This window comes from Psittacula echo (genome assembly GCF_963264785.1).
Source record: "Psittacula echo genome assembly, chromosome: 2".
Classification (NCBI taxonomy): domain Eukaryota; kingdom Metazoa; phylum Chordata; class Aves; order Psittaciformes; family Psittacidae; genus Psittacula; species Psittacula echo.
The window spans coordinates 153,106,580-153,121,008 of record NC_137737.1 but is presented as its reverse complement, the minus strand read 5'-3'; the positions used below and the strand labels follow the sequence as shown (position 1 = coordinate 153,121,008).

Below are 14,429 nucleotides of genomic sequence, written 5' to 3'. Positions count from 1 at the left end.
TAGAATTGCTTCTAATAAAAGAAATAATCAATATCACACAAAAAGAAAGCAATCTCTTAAGGGGAAAAAAACCAACTAAACTTACAGTTGCAATTAAGTTCATAGCCAAACAGTACCATTTTTACCGGTCTACACAACTTCTATTTCTTTCTTAAATCATTTCCCTTCTTCAAAATATTAGTTCATCTTGGTTTAGGTTTTTATGTTGTTTGTTTTCTTCTGAGATGGTTCTTAAGACTTTCAATCGACAGTGGGTTTTCAACACTCCTTGTGTTATTCTCAGAGTTCAAAAGAAAGAATATATAGAAACATCTTCTGCAGATGAAAAGAAAGGAGCTGGACTTTCATTACTGGTTTTTTGTTTGTTTTGACTATTCTACACTTTCCAAAGCATCTTTTGCATTTATTATACCTGCTTTATTATACCTGCTTCAACACTAGATAGTAACACTATATTTTCATACATTTTAGGGACATTTTCCCATCTCACTTGGCTGTAAGTCCATTGAAATGGCAATGGACAGCTGTCCAGGAGACATCCATAGTGGTTTATGTCTAGTGAGGATCTCCTCACTCTTCCATTCACAAGAACTGTGTACAGGCCACCACAGTTCCTTCCTCCACAGCCTTAACCTGCTCTTACCTCGTCTCCTATAGATATATGTAGCTGGCTCTTTGAGTAAAACCCAACAGCTGTGCCCTTGAAGACCATGTGTGCATATCTGTGTATCAGGGTAGAAAAGGCATCTGACTGCTGAAGGCTGGACTTCCAGTGTAACTACTGTACATGACTGGTTCTTTGAACAAGCTGTGAGGTGAAAAATGAAGAAAAAGAGCAGATAAAAACGTATTCCCAAAGTATTTTGTATGACACTGTTATAAGATGTTTAAATGAAAGGTTTTACAACAGGTCAAGCAACAAGAATATGAAGTAGCTATAAAGCAGAATAATGGGACATAAATGTTCTCAGATTCCCAGAACATTCTCCAAAACAGCTGAAGGACAAAAGGTTGTATTTGCTTTAAAATGGAGCAGCACAGCAAGAAAACTGGTATCACAGGTTTTAGGAAAAGAAAAACATCTAACAAAGTACTGAGGACCTCAGCTGAAGAGAACCCCAGGGAAACGTTTCAGAATAAGAAAAGTGGTTCTCTCACTTATCCCAGTGTATTGCACAGAGGAAAATTAGCAATGCATCAGATCATTACTGCATAGAGAGAACAGTGATTAAGAAGAAATATACCACCAATTACCACCTAACCATCATCCAGGCCAACACTTCAAGCTGAGAAGCCCCATTGCAGCCAATGCCGGGAGTCTCAGTAATTACGAAATTCCTGGGTCGTGCATCCACTCATAGGTGAGGCCTCGGATTCAGCTACAAGAGGGTCCTGATTTTATACCTTTAGAAAAACAACCGGCTTTATGCCAGCTCTGTCCTTGTTGACTCGTGGGGCCCTGCAGTTTCTCATGATCTCACTGCTGTCCATGTCGAGAGCATTGGCCCCAATGTGGCCAACCATGAAGGTCATAGAACAGCTACACACCTCTGTTTTTCTGCCTCCTTCCAACAGTCACAAGGAGCATACATATACTCTACCGAATATACTGTGACAAAAACCATACTTTGTTATGTCTCTCAGTCATGAGAAGAAATCAATTCTCAGTTAGATTCCCATCCATTATAATGTTAAAGTGAATAAGCACACTAGAGCAAACAAGCACACTAATACGAATCAGGTATATATCCTGATATATATATGGGAAAACCAGTAAGTTACAGTGCTCACCTTCATAAGGTGGGGACCATCTAATACAAAAACTCACACCATCCAAATGACTACCTTCTGCAGTAAGCAGGAACTTCTCCTTATTTCTACCACATTGTGGCCCTGGGGATTTGCCAGTCATGCAAAGTGAAAGGACCTTTGCTGCTAGTCAGGCTACTGAATAAAGTAGTTTCCTTTGTTGTTACTAAAATAGGCTGTTACTACAGCCTAACCCGACTCCTGTTTCATCTGAGTTCTCTGTTAACCTGCTCTCATGCACACAGCTGCAGGTTACTCTAGATAACTGTAGGTGACTTCATTTGTCTCACTTGACAAGCTTTCCCTAACTGTTCTTTAGAAAATAATTACATCGCCCCTCTTACGATTCACTACAATATTCTCCAAGTTATCCAATGCCTGGAGAAGTAACAGATCTCTGTGCCCAAGAGGTGTCAAAATTACACAATCACTCAATAGCATTTTATGTCTCTTGTATCTTTCATTAGATAATATATTTCAGATCCCTTCTTTTAAAGCCAGAAACACTGGGGTAGTCTTTAAAAATAAGTAAAATTGGTGTATCTATGTCAGAAGTGGTGGTGGGAAGTTGTTCTTGGTTTTTCAGGCTCACAAGCCAGTATTTTCTTTAAAGCTATAAATAAACGTTTCTTACCGGATAGGCAATATTCTCTGGCGGTGGAGAAGTAATTGGATATATCTCTACTAACTTGCACAACTTCAAAGTTTGAGATGGATGAATCCATGAGAACAGAGGACACATTTAAGGGTTGCCATATATCCAAATACTCTGCAAAATGAACCATAAAAAATAACATGAATAGAGGAATCAGGAAAAACTTCAGAGGAAGATAATACAGAAGTAAAAACATTGGTGAGTTCCTTTGCATCAACTGGGAACAAATTAATGTAATTTTTAAAGGCCTCTGATTGACTAGAGCATTCAGTCCCATTTTCAGAGGTCCATGGGACCCTCTAATCACCTTTGTGGCCTTCTCTGGACTCATTCCAACAGGTCCACATCCCTCTTGTGTTGGGGACCCCAGAGCTGGATGCAGTACTGAAGGTGGGGTCTCATGAGAGAGGAGTGAAGAGGCAGGATTACTTCCCTTGTCCTGCTGATCACACTTCTTTTGCACATCAGGGTTTTTTAGCTTGTGCTCTGGGAGATAATCTGTGCTTGCAGTTTATATTTCCTTGGGAAGGATTTACCTTGCAGAAGCAAAGACTTTTAGCATCAACATAGAGTCAGGGCTTTGTCAGATAACCTTTGATCATTCCATTTATTTGGAATAAAATAATTCTGAAATCTGATTTAGACGTTGCTATTCCCTGCTTCCTTGCTCAAGGAACGATGCAACCAGCCTAGTCTGTGGTCTGTTCAGGGTCTTGCATTCTCATCAACAGGACAAGTATATCAACACCAGGTCTTCCAAGTTGCAGGGAAGGCATGCCACAGCCCTGATTGCATGAACCCCTGACCTTAGCTCCAGATTTGATGTTGTGTTATGGTCACAGCTGTATTTCTGTGAGGAGGGGAAGAAAGGAAACTTTGGCCATCTTTGCCAGTCACCCATTTCTCAGAAGACTAAAAGAAACCTTTAATGAAATGAATGGCCACAACTTTTGCATCTGTGTGGTAAATTCAAACAACAGGGCAAGATCTGCTCACCAGGAATAGCAAGGCAACTGCTGGCTCTGCTCTGTCCTCACCCTACAATTACATGGGGAGGGTAATGCCACCTCTTGTTTAGGACTTGGTGGCCGCAGCAGGGCCCTTTTGCCTTGAGAATATATTGAACTGTTGAAAGGAACTAAAGTAATTAAAGGCCTATCCTTTCCCAAGCCTTCTTTTTCTGACTTCTGTGTGCAAAATTGAGAGCCTGCAGATATTTTTAGCTGTTTGTGTATGAGAAAAAAAGTTTGCTGCATTTTTTTAATTCCACTGTGAGAAGAATAATAATTCTTGAGGAATGCTAGAGACAGCATGCATGAGAATATGCTTACACATGTACACGCATATATGTGAGGATGCATGTTTGTATACATGTAATCCCTGTGGCAACTATTCTGACACCTCCTGCTTAAAACCCAAAAAAGCCAGAAGGATCATGAGGCCTCGCTTTCACGGTCTATATTCGTACTGAAAATCAAGACCAAGCGAGCTTTTGCCCTTCTGCTCCGAGGGAGGTTTCCATCCTCCCTGAGCTCACCTTAGGACACCTGCGTTACGCTTTGACAAGTGTACCACCCCAGTCAAACTGCCTACCTTCCGCTGTCCCCGGAGCGGGTCGCGCCCGGCATGCACCAGGCGCTTGGCACCAGAAGCGAGAGCCCCCCTTGGGGCTTGCCCCCCCGCCTCACCGGGTAAGTGAAAAAGCGATCAGAGTAGTGGTATTTCACCGACGGCCGGGATGCCGGCGGGTGGGTTGCCCCGCACCGCCGAGCGCGCGCACCCAGCATCCCACTTATGTCTACACCTCTCATGTCTCTTCACAGCGCCAGACTAGAGTCAAGCTCAACAGGGTCTTTTTTCCCCGCTGATTCCACCAAGCCCGTTCCCTTGGCTGTGGTTTCGCTGGATAGTAGGTAGGGACAGTGGGAATCTCGTTCATCCATTCATGTACGTCACTAATGAGATGATGAGGCATTTGGCTACCTTAAGAGAATCATAGGATAACTGGCTGGTGGCAGCCAAGCGTTCATAGCAACGTTGCTTTTTGATCCTTCGATGTCGGCTCTTCCTATCATTGTGAAGCAGAATTCACCAAGCGTTGGATTGTTCACCCACTAATAGGGAACGTGAGCTGGGATTAGACCATCGTGAGACAGGTTAGTTTTACCCTACTGATGATGTGTTGTTGCAATAGTAATCCTGCTCAGTACGAGAGGAACCGCAGGTTCAGACCCCTGGTGCGTGCTCTTGGCTGAAGAGCCACTGGCACGAGGCTACCATCTGCGGGCTTATGACTGAATGCCTCTAAGTCAGAATCCCGCCTAGATGCTTGATGTTGTGCTGTTGCGTCATTGGTCGCTCGAGATTGACCCAGGAGATGACAGTCTTGTTCAGAGTGCAGGGGTAAAGCCCTTTCCAGATCTTCGTTAGCGAAGACATGCCATCCTCATAGGAGAAGGAAAACTCCTATCTTCAAACCGGGGCTGATGGAGCTCGTCTAGCCTTGTAAGGTCTTCCATCTAAGAGAAGGACACTCTTACAAAACCTATGACCTGAGGACTCTGCTGTCACCATCCTAGCTATCTAGGCTGTGGCAGGTAAACCTCAGGTATAAAGGGTGAGGCCAGCTCCGCGCACGCTGCGCCTCACCTAAAAAATCCATTGCGCAGGCTGGAAGCGTTTCCTCACACTTGCAAAGCCCTGTAGCGACAGGCGTGGGTTGAAACAGCAGGTGACAAGGTGCACTGGAGGCTGCAGGTCCTACTTTGCCTGCGGGCAGTTCAGGCCTTTGGTCGCTCAAGCTTGATCCAGGAGATGACAGCCCTGTTCGGAATCTTCCTGGTTGCCTATGCAGCTTTTCTCCAGTCAGATTTGCCTATTCCACTTGCCCTTAGTCATTGTGTTTGCAGTAAGTGTGGGTAATGCCCTTCCCAAATCTTTGTTCACGAAGCCAAGCCATCAATCAATCATAGATGTAATACACGTACATATATACGTGTGTACATATTTGTGTATATGTACATATATATGAAATAGAATTAATTCTTGATTATGTAGCTTGTTTAGCCTGGAGAAGAGAAGGCTCCAAGGAGACCTTAGAGCAGCTTCCAGTGCTTAAAGGGGGCCTAAAAAAAAACTGGAGAGGGACTTTCTACGATTTCATGTAGTCATAGAACAACAGGGAATGGCTTTAAACTGGAAAAGGGTAGATTTAGATTAGACAGTAACATGAAATTATTCACTATGGGGGTGCTGAGACATTGGAACAGGTTGTCCAGAGAAGCTGCGGATGCCCCATTCCTGTCAGTGTTCAAGGCCAGGTTGAACGGGGCTTTGAGCAACCTGGTCTAGTGGAAGGTGTCCCTGCCTTAGCAGGTGGGTTAAAACTAGATTTAAGATCTCTTCCAACCCAAACCATTCTATAATTCTATGATCATTAGTACTATATTCAGGAGTCTGAACTAGAAAGGAAGCAATAACCCTGCAATCACAGCTTGACTTTTGTAACAGAACCACTGACTCTGAAATTATTTTAGAGAAATGCAGTGATTTTAGTCATGTGGAAATTTCATATAACAATGGTTTCTCTATTTTAAAACTGTCTAATATGACCTGTTCCATGACCCATGTTAGAAAATTTCAGCCTCCACATCTAGGGTGACACTTTCTGGCATTTATTTAGAAAGATATTTAAAAACAGAAATCAGCTCTGTAAGTGATGGAGAATAAACTGTTACATCCTCTCCAGAGATCATCTCCCTTCACTACTAGATCCCCAGGTCTTACTTTTCCGGATTATATCTTGTCCGTTAATGTTTTCAATTATCTGTTATTTCAATTATTTACTATTTCAATTATGTATTTTTCATTTTAGAAAACATGAATTAAAAATATGACTTAAACTTTCTTTTTACATAAGATCAATATTGTCATCTTGCACTGTGTATAGTACTAGTAACTGAGGTCCTACTAGTGGAACAAGTAATCTCTCTAGGTTCGACACAAAGCTTTAAATTCCTAACTACGATTCTTTCCAAAGTAAGTCAACAAGTCTGGATGCATCAGTGGTTTTGGAAGCTATTTCACCAGACTGACTCCATTCCCCTAGATTCCCTGACTCACCGAGTGACCTCTGGCAAGTCTCACAGTCCTCATATGCCTCTGTTTGCCCGCAGATCAAACATTCAGAGCACTCTTGCTAAGCTAAATTCTGCTCTCTCAGAGAAGAAACCCCAAACAATTCCACAAAAGCAAAAGCAAAATAAATGAATTGGATTTACACCTCCAACACTTGAACTCTGCCTCCTGTATCTATTTCCCTGAGATTTACTAGTTTACCACTATTAAACTCTTTCTAAAGTGCTCAAACTAAGCTTCTGAGTGCACAATGCTATTATTAGGTACATGTAATGTGTTCTACATTTGATCCCAAGCTAAACTTCCTTCTTCTATATTAAAAGTTCTGTATTTTATCCCTTTATGTAGGACAGACTTTAATTAATAAGTGTGAGGTGTCCCTGCCCATGGCAGGTGGGTTGGAACTAGATGATCTTAAGGTCCTTTCCAGCCCTAACTATTCTAGGATTCTATGATTCTATGATTTTAAACACATAGAAGACACAACGGGCACTTCGTAGCCCATGATAGGCACAGAAGAGTGACCATTCATGATGCAAACATCCATAGACTGTACATTCATACCTAGAACACATTTTACTTGCTTATTCTTCACCCCCAAATCTCACAGAAGTGACTTTTGCAACCTCTCAACACACAGGGGTTGTTTTTCAGGTTGGTTTGGGGTGGTCTTTTTTTATTCTCAGTCCTGGATGAAGTATTCATAATCTCAGATTTATAAACTGAGTTTATAAGCTCAGTTTATAAACTGAGAGTTCCAGTGTTTTCCCTTTCTGATCTTCTGCCCAGCTGACCCCAGATGCAGATCAATGCAGGAACACTACTGCTTATTTTAATGACAGAGCAAAGCCCTTTTAGCCAGAGCCATCCACAGCACCACTGAGGACATTGCCAGCCAGCAGTTAGCTGCAAAAGAGATTTTAGCTGTTAGATGTTTCCTTCTTCCCTTCTACTGGCAGCAAACCCAGCAATGCCACAGGTATGCACATCCACTTGGGCAAAGCAGAGCTTTCCATGGCTGACCTAAACTTGCCTCATCTAGAAACTGCTCTTGCAAGGCACAAGGCTACAAACTGGGCACTGCTTTACTGCAAATGCATAGTGCACCTGATGGGCTGGAAGACATTTCTGGTTTATATATATAGGTTAAGCTCTGACGTTCCAAACGACATTTTGGTAAATGCTTTGATTGGATAATTACAGCATTCTGAATCCAGCCAGCCCTGTATCTTTTATTGCAAAATTATAGATGTGCCATACAGACAGCCTCTGTATTCCAGATGTTCTTGTTTGGGTAGGCAAGGTTTAAGTCTGGATTTGTGAAAGGACTTGCACTTGTTCCCACTTAAGTCAGATCATAAGACCAGAATAGATTTCCTGGGGACACCGAGTTCAGCCTCCCACTTTCACAGACAATGACTTTATAAACCCCTTTTCATAAAATCAACAAAAGTTTCATCACTGACTTCAGTGGAAGCAAAGAAGGTTCGGTTCTGAGTTTGCTGGAAATTTTGACATTTGGTATAAGGACACAGAGATACAGAAATGCAGTAAAATGAATTAAACTTCAAAGAAAACTCATGAACTTGAAGAGGGACATAAATCAGATGAGGCTAAGATGAGGCGAAGGAGGTACGTAAATCAGACCTAGGGTCCAGTGTGCTTAATTTAGGTTTGAAATAAAATTCTGATCTTAATTCTGAAATTTGTGAGCCATATTTATTAGCCCTGACTCAAGTCAAAAACATGCTTCCAGACCAAACCCAGCTCTTTATATTCCTAGAGTTCAGAGGGCTTTTTTCCATTGAAGATTGTCTGTATACCAACAGCTTCTAAAACAAGAAAATCATCAACTCAGAGTGGACCTGCAGAAAATATACTCTAAAATAGTTGCTTCTCATTTTTGTCCATCCACTGAGATTTGAATAATTCAAAATGAGTAATTTTCTTAAAAACTGCTGCATAATACCTATAATCACACCTCAAATGTGCCAAACTAACAAATGTGTTATTTATGCCTTTTAGCAGTGAGCAATCTATGCCCATGTTAAATGCAAACTTTCTGCCTCCTTGAGTAGCGTCAATTATAGCAAATGATACAGTAATAGAATACTAAAAATGTACCATATATTTATCCAGGTTTAAAATAAGCTGTTTTCAAAAGGTTAAAATCCTCATGTTTGCAAATAGAATCAAAATAAAAACTAAAGATGGAGTAATTCTGCACCAAAGCTCCAATATGTTGTACAGGGGCATGGTAGATCAGTTCCTGAGGGTGGATAAAAGAAGGTTGCTTATATTTCACACCAAAGATCTCTATGACATATCCTCAGCATTCTGGGAAAATAGGAAGACAAATGATACTCCTAATCGACAAAGTCAGCAAATCAGCACCTGTACTGTTGAGAATGGAAATACCCCATGTCTGAGATAGTCAGATGGGAAATTTATTCCCACATCGGAAAATCCCACAGCCACTGCTCAGCACCACATTGAGGGAATGGCTATAAATCATTAAGGGATCGCAGAAGGCAGAAACAAGAAGGGCCTAACAGATCGTTACACACATACGCCTTGGTGGTTTCACAGTTAACTACTCGATTTGAATGGAGTGGGTATGGAGCCTATAAGACATATATGATATAACTATCAGACGGGAGATTCAGATTAGATATTAGGAAGAAGTTTTTCCCTGTGAGGGTGCTGAGGCACTGGCACAGATTGCCCAGAAAAGCTGTGGCTGACCCATCCCTGGCAGTGTTCAAGGCCAGGTTGGTCCCATAGGTGTGTATGTCCAGCTTGTTACCTAACTTGATCCTCCTCCACTAAGGATAAGTCTTCCTTGCTACAATCTTCCTCTCTCATCTCAAAGGTCTGAAGGCTGGACTTGAGGTAAAGACTGAGATGAAGAAGGCACCTCAGCTTTTTCCATGTCCTTTGCCATCAGTCTCCCACTCTGTTCAGCAGCAGACCCACATGTTCTCTACCCTTCCTTCTGCTTCTCAAGTATGTGTAGAAACCCTTCTTGTTGAGGCTTTTTCTATTGTTCTATGGTCCTACATGCCTCTACCCTCTCTATTGAAAAACATAATGAGTAAAATAGACAAAGCATCTACTTCCCTGAAGACTGAAACTAAGTCTGCTTATATGGGTTTCTTCACAAGGTGTTTGAGCTGGAAACAACACAGACTTGGAATGGAGTCAGCAGCCTGACTGCAAATGGGAGGAAGCAAAGTGCTGGACATTGAGTATTGCAAACTGGTTAACTAGAAAACGAGGCAGTCAAATGCATTACCTGCCTATTGAAATATAGGCCACAATTGTGTTTCAGTAAACTCTGACTGATTGGACATAGGATGAACTTCACTAGTTCAAAGACTTCTGGTGAAGCGTTCAAATCTAAGTATCTTCTGATCTTTTGATATATATTTTTCACATGTGTATATATATGCTTACGTGCATACACACATATATACATACACGACAGTACCCTTTCTCACACTCACCATCTGGTTACCACATGGAAGTCACAGTAATTCTTTTTTCCCCATGTACAAGCAATACCACAACATAAGAAATTCAGCCACTGGTAGCTTTTCTATAACGCCCAACTGTCAAACAATTAATGTTGTATGTCACATACTAATATAACATTTAAACATAAAGAGTTTGGAAACAGTGGGTTTGGAAATTTTCACAAACCTCTGACATGACACAGACAGCATCTGACCTAAATAACCAGGCTGGTATTTGTACTACCACAATGAGGCAGAACATAAGAAGGGCAGATGGTGCCCAGTTGCATTTTGAATGTGTTGCTGCACACACCGGTGTGAGGGACCCAAAGATCACAGGGCTAGTGTTAATTTGACTTCCAGGGCAGCCATGCACTTTGTGACTCAGTGACTTCCCCTGATTCCTGTCCTTAGGACAAACACTCGAATCCAGACTCCTGCACCTTTGTGGGAGGGTCTGCCCGCTTCGGTGGTTAACCAGACTTTTGTAAACCACAGATCCCTCATTGCTCTGCGTTTGGAAAGATGATCTGGAAATGGGTGTGATAGATCAAAATTGTCACTAAGGGTAAAACAAGAGAAGCACCTCACTTGCTGTAGCTCCGTTATGGGAAGTCTTCAGAGAGAAAACAAATGACAGATAGAAAGGCCTAATTTCCTTAAGTGCTGCTTAGGTCACTGTTTTCCTAGATTTAAGATTTTCACTAAATTTAAGAAAGAAAAAAAAATAAAAGGAAAATTGCAAAATTACTGCTTCACACTGGGAAGCTTCAGACTGGGAAGAAGAAAGCTTCACACTGACAGGAAGAAAGCTTTAGTAAAGTGGCTTTCTACGTCCCATAGGAAAAACAGTGCAAAGGAGTTGAACTGTCCAATCTCCACATACCCCACTGGCTCCTGAAAGCATTTCACACAAATATTATTTCTGCTTACCTATAAAGATAGGAGTTTACCTTCCATTACATTAAAATGATCATTAAAAATCACAAATTCTACTAGCAAATACAAATGGTCTGATAATGATCATGACTGGTGGTCATAGATATGATGATAAAGCAATTATCATAAAGTCTGAACTTGGTATTGAGAATTCATTGCAATATTAACCATCTCCTGTAAGCTCAGTTGCACATAGAATCATAGAATAGTTAGGGTTAGAAAGGACCTTAAGATCATGGTTTAAGGAAAGACAGACACAAAAAGATTAAAAACTGTTTAGATCAGAAAGAAAATCAAGAAGTGGATGACACTTCTCAATTTCAGTCTAACCTTAGGGTTAAATTGAGTTATCTAATGACTAGTCAAGCTTCTTCCTTAATGATACACACAGCATTGAGCGGATATGCTGTGTATTTCTGGAAAGGACAGATTAGGGAAGCCTGTATCTGTTGACAATTTGCATATATTTTTTAGGGGGCAATAGACACAAAGACAGCACTTCATTTTCATTTATTAAGAGGGTCCACCCACCTATAAAATAATGCATGTGTGTACCGCAAGGTTCACTTACTGCAAGACTGAAATAAACTTTCTTCCCAAAACAAAGATGGTGTCATAGCAAGTTACAGCATCTCTTCAAAAGTGAGACCAAACACACACCCAAAATACTGCATTTCTTGTCATCCAGTTCTGAATAATCTTTGGGATGATATTTCCATCCTTGTAGGAAACCACAAACAAGGTGTGAAGGCAGTACAGCTTACCATTCTTCCCTATCACCACTAATAAAGCAGTATAAACCTTCACTAATTTCTGGAGGAAATGCTCCTTTCATCTTCTTTTTTGGGGGGAAAACTAGATTTTCTAAATTTGACTCTGCATCTCTGTTGCAATTGCTTTTATCTATTGAAACTAATATCTAACTAATATTATCTAATGAAAACTCATTGTCACTCCTTGCATTCAGTATTGCTGACAGAAACAGCAAGCACCAGATGCTACAAGAAAGGCACTAGAAACCTCACAACTGTGGACAATAACACAATAAACAGCTTTTCAGGGGCCTACCCTTGCCATAGCTTATCTCCATTGGCCACTGCACTAAAATATGAAGTTTTATCCATTGAAAGTGATGTGACATCCACACTTACAAATGATTCATTTCATCATCAATCCTACCAAATATTTTGCCTCAGTGACCTCTTGTGGCAATGAGTTGGAGAAATACTAGGCCACCATGGTGGGTGAAAATTCTTCCACTTAAATGAGACAAAACTAATAAAAATGAGTAAACACCTGGATGAGTAAGCTCATGTGAAGAGAAACACTTCATCATAGTGTGATCTTTCAAAAACACACAAAACAAATGATGTTTCCTTCTTTTTTTTTTGCTTAACACATGAATACACTTACCACTTTCTGGCCTGAGAAGTAAGCTAACAGGCGGACACAGGTTAGGCATGGTGTTCTTCAGGTCAGCTAAAAGCAGAAAAACCAAAAACACTTATGAACAGTCACATTTGGAGGTTTAAAATGCAATCAACACCTCAGGATTTCCAGTATTATTGCTGGGATCTGAATGTTGCATCTTCCCACCACAAATACCAAAAGTAAGGATGCGAGGCTGTTCTGCTTTCTAGCGCTTTTGAGCTCATACTTCACATCACACTTCCCTAAATTTCTCAATTTATAAACTTTCCTACAAACACTCTCCAAAATGCAGTTATTTAGAAGCAACTCATTTCAGTAGTTTTGTGGGCTTTTTCCATGCCCTTCTCTGTATTTGGTTTTCTGCATCGCAAGAGATGTGAGATTTTCTCTGCTTCTTGAGTAGCAAACCGGAATTTCTCAAAACAAGAATTAGGAACAAGTCAGTTTCCAGCAGGAAACTTTCTAAATTAGAATTCCAATAATCATTCATATTTTCCACACAGAAAACTTCTCATTTGCTAATATTCCCCTTAAATATTTTAAATTTTTAAATATTTGAATAATTTTAAATAACAAACAAGAAGTTTCCCCTGTGCATTCATATTTTGTAAAACACTTTGGCTAATCAAATCAGCTATAAATTCTCTACTAAGACAAAATACATTATGATCTCTACAGATTGAATGCTGTAGGGACTGTAAAGCTGAAGACAGATCGGATTTCCTGTTTGCGTCTTCCACTTTGTACTATCCATGCATGTAACCAATGGACATTTCTAAAGATAAAAAAAGGTCTTTTACCATTCACATTGTCAGGAATGAAGAACTGAGACTATCCAGAACTTTCTTTAAAATGCTACCGTATGTTCCTCATTGACTGATCTGCAACCATGACTACACATAAAAAGTCAAATTGCTCATAAATGGAAACAAGCAGGCAAACAGCTCACAAGTGGAGGCACAAGTATCTTCTTACAACAGGACTGTGGACTAAAACCAACTACTCTGTTTCATTCTAATGCCTCACTACATTAAATTCCTCCTTCAGATTTAACTCATTTTCCCTTTAAGGCTCAGAGGGTTTTTGTTACTCTTGCTGGTTCCCGGACACCCAACACACCAGTACAACTGATACAAATTTTTGTCTACAAATATCTCCATTTGCATAAACATCTGTGCCTTGCTCTGAGTTATAGTGGAAACACATCTGCAGTTCCTCACTACATAAGTAAATGTCACCGTCTCTCCTAACACTTCACTCTTTGTATACACCCCAGGTTCCTCTTCATTACCCCTCTGCCCATGAAGTGAGCAACCTCCTTTATTTTTAGCTGGCTCTTTACCAATGAGAGGAAAAATAAATCCAAGAAGTGGAAGTGTATCTACACCTCCCATCTCCTCTTCACCTTTCTACCACTCTTCATTCTTACTCCTGGTTGCCTCTCAGGTCCCCCTTGCCCACAGGCTCCTGCTGTTGTCTATGTTATCAGGGCTGTTGTTCCCTTCCTCTCAGTGCTAGACCCTCAGCCCATCCTTCTCCATAGGCTTGCATGGTGCCTTCCAACTCCATGCTATCTCTACTCTGTAACAAGCGCTGTTCCACTAAAGAAGTAAACGGATGGGCTGGTGGGCAGAGTACCAGTACAGGACTTTAAAAGCTCCAGGTTGAGTTCATATTTCAGACACTTTAAATCCCATAACAAGCCAAACCTTCTGAAGTTATGCATTCACACACACTGTTAAACCATAAGCCACACAGTGAAAAACAAAGAATTATACCTTGACCAGGACTGTGCAGTGGGACAAAACATATTTGGGTCCCAACATTGGCCAGAAGTCTCCCATACAAGCTAAGAAATTAAATTATACCTCTATTCGTTTTCTATTAAAATGAAGATTAAATTGCACCTTTCTTTCCCTTGCACATACTTGCTGCCTTGTCTA

General features: G+C 40.8%; 1 protein-coding gene across 1 annotated transcript in view; it reads right to left on the bottom strand.

Annotated features, from left to right (window-relative positions):
* The window catches only part of TG (thyroglobulin), a gene marked incomplete at both ends in the record, with an annotated part of 151,375 nt that overhangs the window by 78,185 nt on the left and 58,761 nt on the right, over positions 1-14,429 (bottom strand). Inside the window, 3 exons of the mRNA XM_080611803.1 lie at positions 644-808; positions 2,444-2,578; positions 12,469-12,534. Coding sequence (XP_080467929.1) covers positions 644-808; positions 2,444-2,578; positions 12,469-12,534 — 366 coding nt within the window. The remainder of the gene's footprint in view (positions 1-643; positions 809-2,443; positions 2,579-12,468; positions 12,535-14,429) is intronic.